Here is a 13,830-nt window from a genome sequence, read left to right on the forward strand (position 1 = left end):
TCCTTCCTTCCTTCCTTCCTTCCTTCCTTCCTTCCTTCCCTCCTTCTTTTCTTCCTTCCTTCCCTCCCTCCTTCCTCTCTCCCTCCCTCCTTCCTTCCCTCCCTCCTCCCTACCTTCTTCCTTCCTTCCCTCCCTCCATCCATCCTCCCTTCTCTCCCTCTCTCTTCCTTTCTTCCCTCCCTCTCTCCCTCCCTCCTCCCACCCCATCTATTTTCCTTCCTTCCTTCCTTCCTTCCTTCCTTCCTTCCTTCCTTCCTTCCTTCCTTCCTTCCTTCCTTCCTTCCTTCCTTCCTTCCTTCCTTCCTTCCTTCCTTCCTCCCTCCCTCCCTCCCTCCTTCCTTCCTCCCTCCCTCCCCCCTCCCTCCCTCCCTCCTTCCTTCCTTCCTTCCTTCCTTCCTTCCTTCCTTCCTTCCTTCCTTCCTTCCTTCCTTCCTTCCTTCCTTCCTTCCTTCCTTCCTTCTCGTGGCTCTCAAACATCTGATTTTCATGTCTTGTGGCTCTCAAACATCTGAGGTTTATTCTGTGTGGCTCTTAGGTTAAACAAGTTTGGCCACACCTGCTTTAGGCTGATCCTGCATTGAACAGGGGGTTAAACTAGATGGCCTGTATGGTCCCCTCCAACTCTATGATTCGTAACCCGCACTTGAAGGCATGGACTATCTGGTAATGGCTAATACACTATACCTCTCTTCTAGTGAGATCAATCGTCTGGACCTCGGGTTGACAGTGGAAGTGTGGAACAAAGGACTTATCTGGGATACCATGGTGGGCACAGTTTGGATCCCCCTACGCACAATTCGGCAATCCAATGAGGTGAGTATAGACCTCCATTGGTGTCTCTCAATCCTGGGGCCTTTGTGTGTGTGAGAGTATCTGCTGTGCCGCACGGGAAAACCGTCTGTGCCTAGTGTGAAAATGATTCCTGATTCTTGCGCTAGTATTGTACTGAGCCCTGGTTCCAGAATAATCGAGTAATTTGTCAGACGAAGGACGCTAACAAAACATGCCTATGTTACCAGAAGCGTGTCACTTTCAATCTACTACCATTCTGGAGAGAATTGCTAGCGCCTTTTGAATACTCACAGCACAGAAGAAATTTTTCTGGCCATTGCTAGTGGACTCTTTGCATGCATACTAGCAATTGGGTTTGTGATTTAGTCACGGCCGGCCCTCCCATTAGGCGAACTAGGCATTTGCCTAGTGTGCCGGTCTGGAGAGGGTGCCAAATCGGGCCTTCCCAGCCCAGTGCCACAGGCAAATGCCCAAGTCTCGGCAGCACGTAGTCTCTGTATCGCTCCCTGAGCGTCCTCCACCTGGAGGACGCTCAGGGAATGATACAAAGACTGCACACCACCAGGAGCCTTTCCCCGCCCCTCACTGATGTTTTCGAACATCAGAGAGGGGTGGAGGAGGACTTCTGGCAGTGCTCTGTAATGGTCTCTGAGCGTCCTCTGCCTGGAGGACGCTCAGAGAGTGCTAAAGGTGGTGGCAGGGGCAGGGTCTGGAGTGCGGCCACCTACCTGGCCTACTTCTACACGCCAGCCTTGCCATTGCTATAAATAGGGTCCTGGGCTAGAAGGACCTTTCGTCTGATCCAGGGGTGAAATTCTAGCACAACCTCCTTTGCATATTAGGTCGCACCTGCCTGATGTAGCCAATCCTCCAAGAGCTTACAAGAGAAACCCTTGTAAACTCTTGGAGGATTGGCTACATCGGCGGCGGGGGGGGGGGGGTGTAGCCTAACATGCAAAGAAGCTCCTGCTAGAATTTCACCCCTGGTCTGATCCATCTGAGATTTTCTGCTGGTGCAAAATCTCTCGTTTCACAGTCATCAAGCCGATGCCAAGCATCTACTCTCTTTTCCTTCCTCCCCCGCCCCCTTTGCAGGAAGGCCCAGGGGAGTGGATCACCCTCGACTCTCACGTCATCATGACCGACAACGAGATCTCGGGGACCAAGGATCCCACCTTCCACCGCATCCTCTTGGATACCCGCTTTGAACTGCCACTCGGTACGGTCCGCGCTGATGTTTCGCATGTCAAAGCATTTCACAAGGGCTCCCCGTTTGTAGTCTGGACCACAGTCCTCTGTGGAAGGCCAGTGTTACGACTGCAGATGGAAAGGGTCGAAACTGCGAAAGAATGACTTAGAGGTGCTAGTGACAAGACCTCGTACATGCGAGAAGGAGGCTCGACCACCGAGCTATGGCTCCCACCAATGTTCCCTCTAAGCTAAGGGTGGGGAACCTTTTTTCTGCCAATGGCGATATGGATATTTACAACATCATTTGCGGGCCATAAAAAATTATCAACTTAAAAAACAGTGCTCTGCGGAGGGAGAATGATTCCGGCCAGCAAGATTAATGCAAATAATTGTTTTTCCATTTGATGTCATGTGGGGAGAGCCTAATCTGGCACACACGCATACACACACAAACCCGGCCCGCCACCCTAGACAAATGCATAGGTCTAGGGCTTTTTTGTAGAAAAAGCCTAGCAGGAACTCAGTAGCATATTAGACCACATCCCCTAATATTAGCATATTAGGGCACACACTCATTAGCATATTAGGCCACACCCTCTGGAATAATCAAGTGCAAACTGAACTGTGACAGTAACTTTTGCAGGCCCTGCAGCAATTCTGGCCGGCCAGCCAGGCCCTAGGGAGGCTGCCGCACAGTACATCTGGGCCCTGCGATCCCTGCCTGGCCCTGGGGAGGCTGCTGCACAGCACAGCTGGGCCCCATGATCCTCAGTGGCCAGCCAGGCCCCAGAGAGGCTGCCGCACAGTACATCTGGGCCCAGTGATCCCTGCCTGGCCCTGGGGAGGCTGCTGCACAGCGTGGCTGGCCCCCACGATCCTCACTGGCCAGCCAGGCTCCAGGCAGGCCGCCACATGTCTCGGTTCGACCCAGCAATCCCTGAGGGCCACACCAAGTGACCTCGAAGGCCATATACGGCCCTTGGGACAGAGGTTCCCCACCTCTGCTCTAAGCTGCAGAGTCTTGTGAGCAAAAATTCTACTTTGTGAGCTCCTGGCATTCAAGTTGCTGCATCAATTAGTGTGCTCTGGGGCCATGCTTCCTGAGCTAGGACAAAAATGTGTGAGCTGGAGGCTAAAAAGCTGTGCACTAGCTCACGCTAAGTCAGCTTAGAGCGAATACTAGTTCCCACCCCATGGCTGTGTTAAAGGAGAGTAAGAAGGATGAGTGGCGGCATACAACTAAAACAGGAGGCAGCTTTTAGAAGCTGTCATTGGCTCTTCTTCTGCTTTTACAGTTGGTTGGTTAGGTTTCATAGAATCATAGAGTCGGAAGGGACCTCCAGGGTCATCTAGTCCAACCCCCTGCACAATGCAGGAAACTCACAAAGACCTCCCCCTAAATTCACAGGTTTATTCGATTTATATCCTGCCCTCCCCGCCAAAGCAGGCTCAGTTGGTTTATTTATCCCTGCTGGGCTCTGAGGAGCATATGAACATATATGAACATATGAAGCTGCCTTCTACTGAATCAGACTGTCCTGGGTCCTTCAAAGTCAGTCCTACCTACTCAAACTGGCAGCAGCTCTCCAGGGTCTCAAGCTGAGGTTTTTCACACCTACTTGCCTGGACCCTTTTGAGTTGGAGATGCCGGGGATTGAACCTGGGACCTTCTGCTTCCCAAGCAGATGTTCTACCCCTGAGCCACCATCCCTCCATCTCCATCACCTATTGCCTGGCCCCTTTTTAGTTGGGGATGCCGGGGATTGAACCTGGGACCTTCTGCTTCTCAAGCAGACGCTCTACCACTGAGCCACCGTCCCTCCATCTCCATCATCTACTGCCTGGACCCTTTTTAGTTGGGGATGCCGGGGATTGAACCTGGGACCTTCTGCTTCTCAAGCAGACACTCTACCACTGAGCCATCGTCCCTCCATCTCCATCACCTACTGGCTGGACCCTTTTTAGTTGGGGATGCCAGGGATTGAACCTGGGACCTTCTGCTTCCCAAGCAGATGCTCTGCCACTGAGCCACTGTCCCTCCATCTCCATCTCCTACTGCCTGGACCGTTTTGAGTTGGAGATGCCGGGGATTGAACCTGGGACCTTCTGCTTCCCAAGCAGATGCTCTACCACTGGGCCACTGTCCCTCCCCACCCCACCCCACCACCTCTTGCCTTGAAAGCTCTCTGGAACTGCCAGAAGATGGATGTGATTTGATAGGACTTTCCACAACCACCAAGATGTGGGTCACATGAGATCATACATAGCTGCCTTTGACTGACTCAGACCAGCAGACCATTGAGCTCCGTATTGCCTGCTCAGACTGACAGAAACTCAGGGTCTCATATGGAGGTCTTTTGCATCACTTGCTGCCTGTTCGCTTTTTAAACTGCAGATGCCGGGGATTGAACCTGGGGCCTTCTGCCTGCCAAACAGAGTTTGTTTCACTGAGCCAAAGCCCCTCTCCATCTGAAAGACAGTTTCAAAAGCTGGTTAGTTCAATTCAATTCAAGAATCCATTATTCTTCCCCCCTCCCCAGCCTTCTCTCTTTCAAGAAACAAACCAAGAGAGCCAGTTTGGTTTAGTGGTTAAGTGTGTGCACTCTTATCTGGGCGATCCGGGTTTGATTCCCCACTCCTCCACTTGCAGCTTCTGGAAGGACCTTGGGTCAGCCATAGCTCTGGCAGAGGTTGTCCTTGAAAGGGCAGATGCTGTGAGAGCCCTCTCAGCCCCACCCTCCTCACAGGGTGCCTGTTGTGGACGAGGAAGGGAAAGGAGATTATAGGCCACTCTGAGACTCTGTCCTTGAAAGGGCAGCTTCTGGGAGAGCTCTCTCAGCCCACCCTCCTCACAGGATGTCTGTTGTGGGGAAGGAAGGCAAAGGAGATTGTAGGCCGCTCTGAGACTATGTCCTTGAAAGGGCAGCTGCTGTGAAAGCCCTCTCCAGCCCCACCCACCTCACAGGGTGTCTGTTGTGGACGAGGAAGGGAAAGGAGATTGTAGGCCGCTCTGAGACTCTGTCCTTGAAAGGGCAGCTTCTGGGAGAGCCCTCTCAGCCCCACCTGCCTCACAGAGTGTCTGTTGTGGGGGAGGAAGGGAAAGGAGATTGTAGGCCACTCTGAGACTCTGTCCTTGGAAGGACAGCTTCTGGGAGAGCCCTTTCAGCCCCACCTGCCACAGCGAGTGTCTATTGTGGGGGAGGAAGGGAAAGGAGATTATAAGCCACTCTGAGATTCTGATTCAGCGAGAAGGGCAGGATATAAATCCGATATCATAATCATCATCTTCTTCTTTTTCTTGGCTTTATTTTCACCCCTATGTTTCCTCTTGCCAGATTTCCCCTATTACTAATATATGAACCCATTTCCTCAACATTTTTCTGCCAACTGTGTAAAAATAGAGCCGGTATGGGGGGAATATACAGGAGACGGAGGAACACCTACCTGAAATCAGTGTCTGTAACTTTCCCTTTATATTTAGTCAAGAAATAAATCCCAAAGTGCTCACGTGAGCCTAAAATTCAAAGGAGGCTGCCTGCCAGTTCTCTGCATGCTTCCCTGTTCTGTCTGTGCCTCCTCTTAGGAAGAACGGGAAACCAGACATCTCTCTGCATATATATGGTAGAGCATTCAAATATACAAGCCTCCTCACCCCCCCCCCCCCCAGCCTATAATGCTGTGGAACAGGTTGCCTTTTGATGCCGCTGACGGTATGAATTACTTCTGTGATGGACTCAGTCACTTAACCTGGAAGCTGGGAACAGCCTTGCAACGATTGGCTAGGACACAGCCATGGTAACTAAAATGTAGCGAATTGAAGAGGCTTGCAGAAGAGAAAAGGCCTCAGAGTTTAGTTTTGGAATTGGAGCTTGTGTACTGAACAGTGGGTCCTGAAGCTAAAGAGTTGCTGTGTGAAGCAACTGGACAAGGAGATGAGAACAGCCAGTAGGGGCTGAGTTCCTTGGGAGACAGAAGTAAATAAAACCTTCGGTCAGTGAGAGAGTTTCTGGTCAGAAGGGGGTCACAACCAGGCACCTTCTGTGAGGCAAAACTCTCTGTGGGGTTCTGTCAGCACAACAGAACACACTCCTAGTTTAAACTGAGAACACGCAAACACTCTGAAAGGAGAACTGGATGTTGGTGGCTAGAAGGGAATCCCAAGATTCAGACTAGGAATCTAGCTGGGTGGGTCACACAGGAACGAGGGGCTGGAAATTAGCTCGCAAAGGTGTGAATCCTGTATGCTAGTGTGCAATGTTCCCTCTAAGCAGTGGAGTCTTGTGAGCAAAAATTCTACTTTGTGAGCTACTGGCATTCAAGTTGTGAGCTGCTGCATCAATTAGTTTGTTCTAGAGCCATTTTTTCCTGAGCTGAGGCAAAAATGCATGAGCTGGAGACTTAAAAACTGTGAGCTAACTTGCACTAACTCAGTGGGAACACTGCTATTGTGTATTAGTGGGGCTCATCTCTGAGAATGATGAGTCTGCGTATAGGAGGGAAGTTCATCAGCTGTCCATCTGGAGTAAAGAAAATAATCTTATTTTTAATGTAAATAAAACGAAGGAAATTATAGTGGATTATAGGAAGAGTAGTCTGGACATTCAGCCGTTGCTTATTGATGGTGTTATGGTAGAACAGGTGACAGAATGGAAGTTTTTGGGAATTACTATGAAACAGGATCTAACATGGGGGGCAAATACTTTAGCTCTAGAGAAAAAGGCCCAGCAACAACTATACTATTTAAGACTCTTAAGATCACAACAACTGTCAGGGAGTCTGCTGGTTGCCTTTTATCGTAGTTCCATTGAGAGCATTTTATCTTATTGCCTCTGCGTGTGGTTTGGGAGCTGCACGGAAGCAGAGAGAAGGGTGCTCCGAAGAATGATGGTAAGAGCACAGAAGATTTGTGGATGTTTTCTCCCCTCATTGGTGGATCTGTATAATATGGGATGTAAAAGGAAGATACAAATGATCTTAAGGGACCCTTCACATCCGGGCCACTTGCTATTTGAGATCTTACCGTCAGGTAGGCGATATAGAGTGTTGAAGGCTAAGACAAATAGATTCAAGGGCAGCTTCTATCCAAGTGCCGTGGTTAGGCTAAATGCAGGGTTATGAATGGTTATTTGCTTTTAGATGCATTTAAATGGTCTATGTACATGTCCTTTTTGGGGGGTGTTGATGTGTTGGTATGTTTGTGGAAGAGCACCTCATTTCGTTGCTCTCATTTTCTTTTTTGAGAACAATGACAATAAATTTATCTATCTATCTATCTATCTATCTATCTATCTATCTATCTATCTATCTATCTATCTATCTATCTATCTATCTATCTATCTATCTATCTATCTATCTCTGTGAGGGGAAAGTTATCTGGCACAAGCCAGGAGTCCTCAGTGTGCGTGGAAAAGAGTGAATGTCAGTTTGTTATTTTTATGATTTTTGAAGCCTGAGAATAGGGCTAGACGATCAACCCTGCAAAGTATTCCTAGTGCCAAGAAGGCACTGCATGCTTGTCCAAAGTTTTTGTAGAGATTTAAAGCCTGCCTGTTTATAATTATATTAGTATCTCAGCCTGACAAACCTCTAGTGCAGTGGTGGCCAACAGTAGCTCTCCAGATGTTTTTTTTGCCTACAACTCCCATCAGCCCCAGCCATCGGCCATGCTGGCTGGGGCTGATGGGAGTTGTAGGCAAAAAAACATCTGGAGAGCTACCGTAGGCCACCCCTGCTCTAGTGTTTAGTGACTGATTATTTTTCAGCCACCTGCCTGCTAACGGATTTGTTCTTAATACAGCTAATTAATATTATTTTATCCCTCTCCCTTGCCTTTGGTGAACCAATAAATATTCTTCTGTGGTTTTTGAAATTTAAAAATGTTTGGTGCCTATTTTTTAATACTTCTGACAGGATTTCTGTGTGGGTGCCTGAGGTACTGAGGGAAGGTGACAGGGAAACATTCGTAATGGTCACCCTCCCGAGCTGACCCTGACCGGTTCCTCACAACTTCCATCTCTCTCTGTTCCCATGCAGATATCCCTGAAGAAGAAGCCCGTTATTGGGCAAAAAAACTGGAGCAGCTCAATGCCATGCGAGACCAGGATGATGTGAGTGAAAGAGACCTATTCCAGCCTCTCTGTTGGGTTTAAGATGGGAGATGGAATATTTTGTATGTAGAAGGGGAGAGAAAGGGCCTTTCCGCGTTCTTATTTGCCTCACTTGTATGTTCCTGCTTCTTCTGAAAGGGGGGATTTTGTTCTGTCTGTGTTTTGCTCTGCCTAGTAGTCGATTCTGTATTGCATTTCTTCATGTCTAGCACAGGGATAGCCGCACTGCAGCTTGGGAGCCACATGTGGCCCCCACCGCCTGGCTCGGAGAAGGCATTTCTCTCTTTAAATCACTTCTCCGAGCCAAGCCAGCCAGCAGCTTGGGAAATGCATTTAAAGTTAAAGTTGCTTTTTTTCCACCTCTCCCTCCCTCCCCCATCTATTTGCCTCCCTCCCTTCCCTATTTGCCTCCCTCAGTTGCAACTGAATGCTGATGGATAGATATTGATAGAGACGTTCCATAAATAAATACATCAAATCAAATAAAAATACAAGGAAGCCGGGAACCTAAGAATATGACGAGATGGTCCCTTGAAGAAGGATAGTATATCCAAAATGAAATTGGACCCGTTCTTTTTTATCATTGGACTTACTATAAAATTCTTATAGACTTTGGACAGTAGCTATGTTGCGCAGTGGGTGATTTTTCAATTGCATTAGTGTATGTTAAGTTAAGGTGTTTTGTTGTACGCAGTTCATATTACACATTGCTACTAATTTGTAAATGGAGAGAGTGTGTTTCTTTCAAGTTACTGTACTTCCGTGATCCCAGCTATTTCTGAGGGCTTTTTCTGTAGCAGGAACTCCTTTGCATATTAGGGCACACACCCCTGAAGTAGCCAGTCCTTCTGGAGCTAACATTAGGCCCTGTAAGAAGAGCCCTGTAAGCTCTTGGAGGATTGGCTACATCAGGGAGCGGGTGTGGCCTAACGTGCAAAGGAGTTCCTGCTACAAAAAAAGCCCTGGGTTTTGCTGATCAAAACTGGGCTTCCTGTGCACTTATTAGCACTTAACACGGGTGAGGGAAAGAGGTATCCTTTTAAAAGCCGATGGATTCCGCCATCCTTTCCTTTCAGCATGCTAATGGCAGCTGGGCAGGTGAAGTGGCCGAGAAAGACTCCTTTTTGCCTTCTCCCACGTGACGACTCTTCACCGATTTGAAGAGTCATTTGCGTTGTTGAAGGAAGAAAATCACAATCCAAACATCGCAGCTCTTTTATCCCCACACTGTATTGGGGAGGGGGGAATACGTGTAGTGCTATTGTCAAACATGCTCTGACCATTTTGCTTTTCGCTTCCTCTCCCTCTGCCCCCCTCCCCGACAGTATTCGTTCCGGGAAGAGCAAGAGAAGCCCCTTCCAGTGCCGGGCTCACAGTGCTGTAAGTGAATCTCATCCCCGCGGGCGCTCGTCCCCAGCAGAGGCTTATTATATACCCCTCCCCGCCCTTCGGCACTGTATTCGGGTGTTGGTATTGCTCCGCTCTTTAGGAGATTTGCCAATAGTGGGTGCCCAGAGAACGAGTCATTGCCTCCACTGTTCCTTTTCAACCCTCCCCTCTGTGTTTTCCTACCTCCTCCCTTTGTCCCCCTCCCACCGTGTCTCCCCACCTTCTGTTGAGCCGTTGAACTGGAATGGGAGCGGGGGGCGGGGACACACCTTGGCTGAAAAGCGACCGTATGTACCAGGAAGGTGAAGTGGGATTCCAGGGGGTGTTAAGGAAGGAGGGCTCAGTGGACTGACCCCAATGGCAGCCAGGCCACAAGCTAACAGTCGGAGCTGCCTTCTACTGAATCAGACCCTGGGTCCATCAAAGTCAATATTGTCTACTCAGACTGGCAGCCGCTCTCCCAGGTCTCAGGCAGAGGTCTTTCACAACTGCCTGGATCTTTAACTGGAGATGCCAGGTATTGAACCTGGGACCTTCTGCATGCTAAGCAGTTGCTCTGCCACTATCCCCTTCTATTATAGGAACGAGAGAAGTCACTCTAGAGGTAATTGATAACACAACCAGAAGATTATAGTGACAAATTAATGATTTATAGCAACAAGCAATAAAGAGACATACAGTAAGTCCCTAATCAAGTCCCAAAGGAAAATAATTCAGATATTCAAAAGTCCAAAGGAAAATAACTCATATATTCAAAGGTCCAAATGAGGGCGTCTTCTTTACGTTGCGAAAACTCCTTCAGTGAAGATCGTATCCTTTAAATGACTTGGCACTCGACTGGACCTTTAATATATGAATTATTTTCCTTTGGACTTTTGAATATATGAATTATTTTCCTTTGGGACTTGATTAGGGACTTATGCCTCTTTATTGCTTGTTGCTATAAATGCGCAGAGTGGCGCAGAGTGGTAAAGCTGCAGTACTGCAGTCCTAAGCTCTGCTCGCAACCTGAGTTCAATCCCAGTGGAAGCTGGGTTCAGGTAGCCGGCTCAAGGTTGACTCAGCCTTCCATCCTTCTGAGGTCGGTAAAATGAGTACCCAACTCGCTGAGGGGAAAGTGTAGATGACTGGGGAAGGCAATGGCAAACCACCCTGTAAAGCGTCTGCCGTGAAAACGTTGTGAAAGCAAAGTCACCCCAGAGTCAGAAACGACTGGTGCTTGCACAGGGGACTACCTTTACCTTTATAAATCATTAGTTATTTGTCACTATAACCTTCTGATTGTGTTATCAATTACTATGCCTGTCTAGGCAATCTAGCTTTGATCTAAAAATGACCTTGAATTATTTATTACTCTACCCAAAGGTAGACTGCTACTTAGCAGGGAGGTTCCTTGAGTTTGTCTCAGACAAGAAGTCTTAGGATACCTCTCTCTTTCCACGAACGGGCCTAATTTCCTTTCCGAGGAATCAAAAACTAGTTACCCACAACTGTGTATAAAACGGAATATAGTTCTTTCGGGCTGCGATCACACATTTATTTATTTATTTACTTTCATTTATGAACATATGAAGCTGCCTTCTACTGAATCAGACCCTTGGTCCATCAAAGTCAGTATTGTCTTCTCAGACTGGCAGCGGCTCTCCAGGGTCTCAAGCGGAGGTTTTTCACACCTATTTGCCTGGACCCTTTTTTGGAGATGCCGGGGATTGAACCTGGGACCTTCTGCTTCCCAAGCAGATGCTCTACCACTGAGCCACCGTCCCTCCAAGTCATTTTATATCCCACCCTCTCTGCAAGCAGACTCAGGGAGGCTAACAACAGCTTAAAAGTACATTAAACAGCTAAAAAAATTACATTTGCTAACAAAGGTTACATTGAAATTGCTCATAGTGCAAAACTGAAACCGTAACACATCACTATGACGCTAATCATAACTTCCACGGCAGTTCACAACGTCTTCAGTAGGCCAGTTTAATTTCAGTGGATGTCTTAGTTGATCTCGCTGTTGGTACTAAATCACACACTTTCCATCCATTTTCAACGTACTTTCCAACTGAATTTTGCCAGTTCACACAGTAAAATCCAGTTGGAGAGCGCATTGAAAGTAGGATTGAAAGTGTATGATTTAGACCGATTCCCCACTAGGCTTATGCCGCTCCTCTTCTCTGTGGGGCTTCCATCGGATTTCGCACTGTCTGTCCCGGGGCTGCAACTCGCTTGTCTTTTTCGCGCAGCACACAGAAACCAGTTTTTAGAGGATCTTGTTTGCTGCACAAAAGAGGCAGAGCTAGCTAGAACCTCCGGGGCAGATCGTGTGAAATCTGACAGAAGCCCTGCAGAGGAGAGGAGAGTGAGAGCGGCATAAGGTTGGTGGGAATCAGTTTTAGCGTGTGTGATCGCAGCCAGAGACTGTTGACAACACATCACAGAGCAGAGATGGCTATCAAAGAGAAAAGGGGGAGGAGAAAGAGATGACTTTTTGGAGGATGGGCTTATGGACACTGAATGAACTTTGATCGATAAATGGAACCTCTGTGTTCAAAGGCAGACTGCTTCTGCTGGTCACTGTTTGGGGACAAACACTGGACAGAAAGGCTCTCGCCTTTAAGACTTACTTGCGTGCCTGGAGTACATTTGGCTACAGCGTCCTCCCCAGGGGTGGAATTCTAGCAGGAGCTCCTTTGCATATTAGGCCACACACCCCTGATGTAGCCAATCCTCCAAGAGCTCATAAGGCTCTTTTTTGTAAGCTCTTGGAGGATTGGCTACATCAGGAAGTGTGGCCTAATATGCAAAGGAGCTCCTGCTAGAATTCTACCCCTGGTCCTCCCCCAGCATCTCCTCTTCCCTTTTGGAACGGAAAGTATTGGCTATGTTAAGAGTTGGCCTGTCTCTTAAAGGGACATGTCTTTTGGCTTTCTTTATAGGCAACTGGAATTATTTTGGCTGGGGAGATCAACAAAGTAAGTATCCCAAACTTCCTCCCCTCCCCTCCCCCAGAGATCTTTCGTTATCGAAGGACAAATCAAGTACTTGATTTCAAGGACTTGAAGGGCTGTCCTATAGAGGATGGTATGGAATTGTTTTCTGTGACCCTAGAAGGCAGGACCAGAACCAACGGGTTGAAATTAAATCAAAAGAGTTTCCAGCTCAACATTAAGAAGAACTTCCTGACCGTTAGAGCGGTTCCTCAGTGGAACAGGCTTCCTCCATGGGAGGTGGTGGGCTCCCCTTCCTTGGAGGTTTCTAAACAGAGGCTAGATGGCCATCTGACAGCAATGAAGATCCTGTGAATTTAGGGGGAGGTGTTTGTGAGTTTCCTGCATTGTGCAGGGGGTTGGACTAGATGACCCTGGAGGTCCCTTCCAACTCTAGGATTCTATGAAATCTGACCCTAGTAGGTTTACCTTTTCCAGAAGGCACAGGAAAGACATCAGTGGTTCAGGCCAGGGGACGGTTGGAAAATGTCAGGGCATGATCCAAATGGGGACTTTTCTCCTTCCTTGGTTGTCCTTTTCAATAGCTGGTGGTCCCCACGGTGTACTCATGTGTTGCAGACACCCATGGGTAGAATCAGAGCCCTTTTGCTAGGAATGGTTTCAAATTTCACGCTCTTGCTGCTTCGACCCGCCTGTTGCGTCTTCCTTCCGCAAACCACATCCCTGATTCTGTATTTGCATGCTATTGCTTCCTCACTCCGAAATCTTCCCGGGGGGGGGGGGGGGGAGAAAACGAATGCCCTTTTCTATGTTATTTATGTGTCTGAAAAATGAGTCGACACATGATAACTGATAAATGACGTAGAAATGCCCTATAAATTGCCACTCACAGCTATAATACATGCATACCTGATATGTAATTGAGGTCAAGTTGCCAACAGTTCAATGATCACCAGCAGTCCATTGCAAGAATAGCTGTTTATTGATACATGACAGGTCAGGACAAGATGGTCCTTACGAAAACTGGCTTTGGTGGGCTTTTGCCCTCTACTTATAGTTCAGGGTTAAACCGTCACACATTTAAATCTTAGGTATGAAGTGGACTATCCCTCCCCCAATAATTCTTCCTCAGGCCTCTTGCAGGTGCGAACATAATCAGACAGAGATGACCTTGGCCATCTCCAAGACGAGGCAGAAAGAATGCTTCATTTGTTACACAGAGACAGGAGCGGTGCAAAGCAGAGACAGTGGAAAGTGAAAGTACTCCCAGGCTAATGGCAAGAGTCTCTCTTAACAATTGACAGCGAAAAACAGAGAACTTGAAGCAAAATTAAAAATAAATTAAACGGGGAACGCTCATTCAGACTTATCTTTCACATGGCCCCTGGAATGAAGCTCTGGGCTGTCAT

The 13,830-nt window shown here is 48.0% G+C and overlaps 1 protein-coding gene across 1 annotated transcript in view; it reads left to right on the top strand.

Moving 5' to 3' along the window:
* The window catches only part of UNC13A (unc-13 homolog A), a 230,988-nt gene that overhangs the window by 48,156 nt on the left and 169,002 nt on the right, over positions 1-13,830 (top strand). Inside the window, exons 4-8 of the mRNA XM_060233129.1 lie at positions 696-813; positions 1,888-2,011; positions 8,017-8,090; positions 9,416-9,470; positions 12,410-12,445. Coding sequence (XP_060089112.1) covers positions 696-813; positions 1,888-2,011; positions 8,017-8,090; positions 9,416-9,470; positions 12,410-12,445 — 407 coding nt within the window. The remainder of the gene's footprint in view (positions 1-695; positions 814-1,887; positions 2,012-8,016; positions 8,091-9,415; positions 9,471-12,409; positions 12,446-13,830) is intronic.

Source organism: Heteronotia binoei, chromosome 2 (assembly GCF_032191835.1).
Source record: "Heteronotia binoei isolate CCM8104 ecotype False Entrance Well chromosome 2, APGP_CSIRO_Hbin_v1, whole genome shotgun sequence".
Classification (NCBI taxonomy): domain Eukaryota; kingdom Metazoa; phylum Chordata; class Lepidosauria; order Squamata; family Gekkonidae; genus Heteronotia; species Heteronotia binoei.